The following is a 6,783-nucleotide window of genomic DNA, read 5'->3' as shown; positions in this document are numbered from 1 at the left end:
GTATTCCCCCTCAGGAAGGAAAGGAGGTGAGCTGGCCTCAGCCGTCCATGCCTACACAAAAACGGGAGACCCTTACATGAGGTCTTTGGTGCAGCACATTCTCAGCTTAGTGTCACATCCCGTCCTGAGCTTCCTATACCGTTGGATATACGACGGGGAGCTTGAGGACACTTACCACGAAGTAAGGAATGCTACTTCGATTCTCAGACTCGGATTTAAGAAGCATGGGCCCTCAATTACTCTTTTTTTTTTTTTCATGATTACTATTTTTTCTTAACAATAATGCCACCATACTTTATTTGAATGCCATACATATTTTGTACAGTGCTTTGAAAGCCAGTTATCTCATTGAAATCTGCTGAGAGCTGTATTTGGTTAGGGGAAAATTGTTATCTCAGTTTTAATAATGGGGATCTCAGCAAGGTCAAATCGCTTGTCTACATTTACTAACAATAGTAAGTTGACGGGCAAAGCTAGAACTAGTTCTCCTAAGTCAATCCAATTTTCCAAGCAGAACATTACACGTTCTGTTTCTTTGCATGATAACTGTATAAACTAAACTCTAAAATCACTTTGATTAACTACGGTGCTGATGATTATATTGAAACAAGTTATTTGTAGATATACCTATTGAACTAACTAGTTAGTTCTTCTGTAATACAGCATATGTGTTCCTAAAAAATCACTGTACTATGTGAAATTACAGAGTAAAAACCACAAGACTTCTGACGAAAAATAGAATGAAGGGGCACCACACTCAAAATCCTGTCAGTGACATTAAATTTAAAAATATGGGAACTTACTAGAAGCTGTAGCACAATTTTAAACACATCAAATTGTTAAGAAATATGTAAATTCTAGAATAAATATGGCATTTACCTTGAAAAAGCCCTGATGTTGGCTTTTGGACATTGGTCAGAGGAGGCTTATCTAAAGTGGAACAGAAGGTTGTGGCTGCTGACATACATGATGAGTTAAGGTAGCTGGTGGGTTTGAGCTGTGTCTGTGTGTGTAATTTGTGGATTCTCATGCGGCTGGGTTGTTGTTTTCACCTGGTTTCTCATGGTTGAAATTGCACTTAAGCAATCATGAAATTTGTGTTATGCTCAAATTATTTCCTCATTATCAGTTGTGCTGTAACAGATTCTTTTAAAAACAAGCATGACAGCAGAACCAACCGTATATGGTATTGTTTGTGGGTGTTTCTGAAACACATAAATGGCATTCTGTGTGTGCATGTATATTGTGCAAGTCGCTCAATGTCTTATAGCTCCTTCCATGACAGTATTCTAGTTGTACTTCATTACTGCGTATTATTTCACTGTATGAATACATATTTTACTTAGCAACTCTCCTGTTGATGATCATGTTCTTTGTAGTTTTAAACCTCATGAACATTATTAAAACGAACATCTTTATATGTGCCTCTCTTGCATATTTATGAGTTTCTGTAAGGTAAGTACTAGGAGGTGAGATTGCCGCATTGTGGGGAATGCATACTTTAAATTTTGATTCTGCCATTTGATCTCTGAATTGGCTTTACCAGTTTTCCTGACAATCAGCTTTCTCTTATGGTTCTTATTCCTCTATCTTTGTCAGCACTCCCTATTACCCAACTTTAATGAAAGTGTTTTTAATTTGATGTATGAGATGTGGCATCTCCTATAGTATTCATTTGCATTTCAGTGGTTACTAGTGAGATTGACCAGCTTTTCATGTTTATTGGTTAATTTTATTTCTTCCGCTAATTGCTATTCATATCCTTTGTCCAGTTTTTATTTGCGTGTGTGGATTTGTTTGTCTTTTTGGAATTGAATCATAGAATGGTTTTATTTTTGGATATCTTGTATCTGTAGTTGCACCTTTTTCCTTTAATTATTTTTCTTTTAACTATTTATTTTCACATTATTTCAGAATTAGAGTAGTACAAAGAATCATAGCCTTGACTGAGAATCCCTAAATGTTAGTTTTGCCTTATTTTATTGGGAATTTCCGCATACATCTGCTTCTGGACTGTATTTTTTTCTGATTTTTATATTTTGCTATTTATTTGTAAATATTATTTAAATAACCATAGCTTATGGTTTCATATCTGATAGGAGCACTTTGTTCTTTTCACAATTTTTCTTGCTGTTTTGCACATATCTACTTAGATACGAATTTAGAATCAGTTTGTCAGTTCTGCCAAAAGTTCTTTTTTTATATTTATAGGGATCACGCATTGAATTTATAGATTAAGTAGAAATGTTTTTATGCTTTCTATGTTCCTTTTGTTAAATGAACTATTTTTAAAAGAACATGAATTGAAAGCTTTGAAAGGTATTATGTTTTTATTTTACTAATGGTTACCTTTAAGTTTTTCAGAACTTTCTTTCACCTACATTATTCTAAATGCTAAGGTCAAGAATAAACTGGTTTCTTTAATCTGCTGTTTATCTTCCATTAAGATATAGAATTTTGTACCTTCCCCAGGTGCTTTTCTGCCAGGCATTAATCTCTATAGCTTTTGCTACATTATTTTATTATTTTGTTATTTTCAGTTTTTTATATGCAATTTGTAAAAATTGCCTCATCTTTCAAGATTTTCATTTGTTTTACTTTGCCTTTAGATTTATATCAAATATTTAGACTTATATCTCTTATGTTTAACTGGTATTCCTTACCACCAAGCTCATTTATAATTCCTGTTATTGAGATATACATGTGGAAAAGTACACAAATCAAAAAAGTAATTAATGCTTGATGCCTTATTACAAAATGAGCCACCATCCTGGTCGGGATGATACCTTATCACTCCCATTGTCTGTCTACTCACTCCAGTCACTATCTTCATTCTTATCCCTAAAGGTAAACACTTTCCTCACTTCTAACACCACACTTAGTTTTGTCTTATTTTAATTAAATTTTTGTAAGTGGAGTCAGATTTTGTATATGCTAAAATACATATTACATGCCATCTGATGGGAAGCGTTCTTTGTATTCATCGTAGTTACATATGAATCTTTAATTTTAGTTGCCCCTTCTGGAAAGTGCCATAAAGTCGTTTATTTAATTAGAGCTTTAAATCAGACTTAATTGTTCAAGATTAAATGGAAATTTTAATTCTTATACAATTCAGTTTTTATTCATTATCACTTTTGTGATAATGAAACTTGGGTAATGCTTTTTCCTTGGTAGAGTGAAACTTCTTATTTTTAATTCATTTGAGGTCTAATTATTCTATAATTACAGGATGAGGTAAATTTTGGAAGCTGTGTAAAAACCCATTTAATTGATTATTTACAATGCTTATTCAGTCTCCTGACCATTATTACAATAAGAAAAATAATCTTGAGTTTTAGAAATTTGTCATTTATGAGCTTAAGAGAGTCTAAATGATCTATCTTGTGCTTAAGAAAATGAAAAAATAAATGTTCTTTTTAGGATGTATGTTCTTTTTATATTATAATTTGTATATGATGAGCCATGCTTGCTATGTAAATTTATGAGAAATAGCTTGACCAACTTGTAAAACCAAAAATAAAAAGCTCTGTATATTATTATTTTCAGTTCTGAGGCTTACCTGTTTATCACCCATTAAAATTGTACCTATAATATTAAAAAAGATTTTCAAGACAGCCTTTAAAAATTAGGATTATTAAAAGATGAAAAGTTGTATCTTTTTATTTAAGAAAATATCTGTATTCCAATTCCTCCCTCATCCAATAATTAGTATGCTAATTACAATATAAATTTAGATGATATGAACTTTTTTAATAACTGCTGATCAGTTGACTCGATGAACCTGGTTTTCCTCAGAGGTTGGGGTGGGAATTACTGTCTGGGATATATATTGCGACCAATTAAAACAAAAATTAAAGCCACAAACTGGCTAATTATCTTTTTAAATTTAGTACCTGATTTTTACTTTTGACTTTTTTCTTGAGAATAATTTAGTTTGCATTTTCTAGCAACCAGTTTTTTAAAGTAGTCCTTAATTATAACACTTGTTCCCTAGAGGCACCTGTGTTTTGAAAATAGTTTTAAAAGTACCAATTCCTTATTATTTGTCTGCCTTGTGTATTATTCAGACTTGCTTGCTTGCTTGCTTGCTTGCTTATTTATTTATTTATTTATTTATTTATTTATTTGATATTTTGTTATAATTATGAGACTCAAGAATTGATGGGAAATGTAGAGAGAATTGAGCAGAAACTTCAAAATTGATTTTCTTCCAGACTTTTTTCTTTACTATTTTTGAACATTGATTCACCGAAATAAAACAAAAGCATACTCTTTAATGTAGCTTAAATTTGGGATACTTTTTTTGGAAGAACTCTTGTTTCATAGAATAAGTATCAGGCAAATTTTTAAGTGTTATTTATTTAAAGATAAAATACTAAATAAGTATTCATATCTGTTGAATACAATATTAGCATTAGTAGCTCAAATGACCACTTAACAACTTATCTCAGATCTTGCCTCATTGGTAAAGTTATTTATTTTTAAATGCTTTTATTTAATTTTAGATTTCCGAAAAATTTGAAAGAATTATACAAAACATTCCCAGGTATTCTTTCCTCAGATTACCTGAATGCTAATATTTTACTGCAATAAATTTATCTATTTTAAAATATATGTATATTCTATATTTTAAAGATTCTATGATAGTCATGGTTAAGGTCTGAATTTAGATGGGGCTTTAGGAAATTAAAGATTCGTAAATTTTTATTTGCTAGTATTTTGCTCAAATAGTTTCTTTATACCTCAGATGTTCTTGTTTGCTTCACTAGTTTTGCTTGTTGGATTTTTCAGAAATGCACTGTGATCAGTAGAGGTAAAATTAATCCTTCTGGATATAATGTATTTTATGTTTTTTGCTATAGGCTTGCCATGTTTAGTATTGCTTTGCCAGTGGGTTTATACCAATTAACAGTGTGTCTTATAACTTATCTGCTTTATCTCTGTGGGGTAGAGCTTAAGAGCTCAGATTTTAGAATGACATGACTTTGGCTTGACTCTTGGCTTCAGTTTCTAATGGCTCTGTATACTGGGCAAATAATTTAGCCTATATTAGCCTTACTTTCCGCATCTTTCATATGTGCAGAATAGAAGTGCTTGTTTCATGGGATTTGTGTACATGTGAGGATTGAGTCAGGCAAATAGTAAGCATGCAGTATGTTATCTGCTGTTAATATAAGAACATTGGATAAAATTTGAATATCCAGTGGCCCTAAGATATCTGTAGCCTTTCTCTTATTCTAGTTGTTTTCTGACTTCACTTCTCTGTTCTCTGTTGAACCCTAAATTTATAGATAATTTAAGTCTTTGATTAATTTTGGGAGATTCTCTTTTAATTTATTCTAAATAATATATTTACCATAAGAATTTGATAGACAATTACGTTGTGTAATTTTCATGTTTACGGAATTAAAATTTGGGAATTTTTGTCTCTTCAGCTTTTACATAGGTTAATTTTTTCTCAATTTGTATAATCAGTTATAACTTGGTTGTAAAATTATATTTCTTTAAGTGTGTGTATAGTTAACTCTGACTATACATGAGCTTTGTAACCACTCATTTACTAGTAGTTTATTAAATATCTGCGTAAGGAAATGCTACTTTCTATAATCAAAAGAAAGCACAAAATATGAATAAACAAATTGTAAAAAGGAACCAAATAGAATTTCTGGAGATGAAAAAGTACAATAGTCGAAATGAAAAAACGTACTAGTGGGGCTCAACACCAGATTTGTAAAGAAGAAAATAAGCAGCTTGAAAATAGATCAGTTGAGATTATCCAGTCTGATCAACAGCAAAATAGGAAGAAAAAAGAGTCTGAGAGACCTCTGGTACTCACATTTGATGAAAACCATTATGCTACACAGTCAATGAGCTTAACTAAGCTCAAAGTAGGATAAACTAAAAAAGATCACAGCAAGACATTTTATAATCAAACTGGAAAGACAAAGAGAAAATCTTGAAAGCATCAAATGAAGGGATCCTCAATTAGATTAACAGCTGATTTCTCATTAGAAACCCTGGAGGCCAGAAGGCAGTAGGATGATATATTTAAAGTGCTGAAAGAAAAAAGCTTTATCATTCAGGACTTTATATTCTATAAAAACTACTTCAAAAATTATGAAGGAGAAATGAAGATATTTCTAGATAAATAAAACCTGAGAGAAGTCCTCAAAACACAAACCATCAAAACTGACTCATGAAGAAATAGAAAATCTGAAAAGACCTATAATAAGAAATTGAACCAGTAATCTAAAAAACTTAGCAGTAAAGAAGAATCCAGGACCAGATGGCTTCACTGGTGCATTCTACCAAATATTTAAAGAACTAACACTAATCCTCCTCAAACTCAAAAAAATAGAAGAGGAAGGAACAGTTCTTAACTCATTTTATTAGGCCAGTGTTACTCGGATACTAAAGCGAGACAAAGACAACAGAAGAAAACTATAGATTAGTATTCCTTATGAATGTAGATGTAAAAAAAATTCATAAATTACTAAAAATGGGAATTCAGCGGTGTTGTAAACCATAACTGAGTGAGATTTAAACCAAAAATGCAGTAGTACTTCAACATAAAATCAATCAATGCAATACACTATATTAATAGATGAAGGGAAAATAAAACCACATGATCAACTCAGTTGATACAGAAAAAGCATCTGATGAAATTCAGTACACTTATGTTAAAAACATTCAAATGAGGAACAGAAAGGAAGTTCCTCACCTACAAAAGAGCATTTATGAAACACTAACAAGTAACATCATACATAATGGTGAAAGAAT

At 31.3% G+C, this 6,783-nt stretch overlaps 1 protein-coding gene across 1 annotated transcript in view; it reads left to right on the top strand.

Annotated features, from left to right (window-relative positions):
- Positions 1-6,783, top strand: part of TUBGCP3 (tubulin gamma complex associated protein 3) — a 66,931-nt gene that overhangs the window by 15,913 nt on the left and 44,235 nt on the right. Inside the window, 1 exon segment of the mRNA XM_023522907.1 lies at positions 1-181. This exon segment is cut by the window's left edge and continues 9 nt beyond it. Coding sequence (XP_023378675.1) covers positions 1-181 — 181 coding nt within the window.

Source organism: Pteropus vampyrus, unplaced genomic scaffold (genome assembly GCF_000151845.1).
Source record: "Pteropus vampyrus isolate Shadow unplaced genomic scaffold, Pvam_2.0 Scaffold363, whole genome shotgun sequence".
NCBI classification, from domain to species: domain Eukaryota; kingdom Metazoa; phylum Chordata; class Mammalia; order Chiroptera; family Pteropodidae; genus Pteropus; species Pteropus vampyrus.
This window is presented reverse-complemented; position numbering and strand designations above follow the sequence as displayed.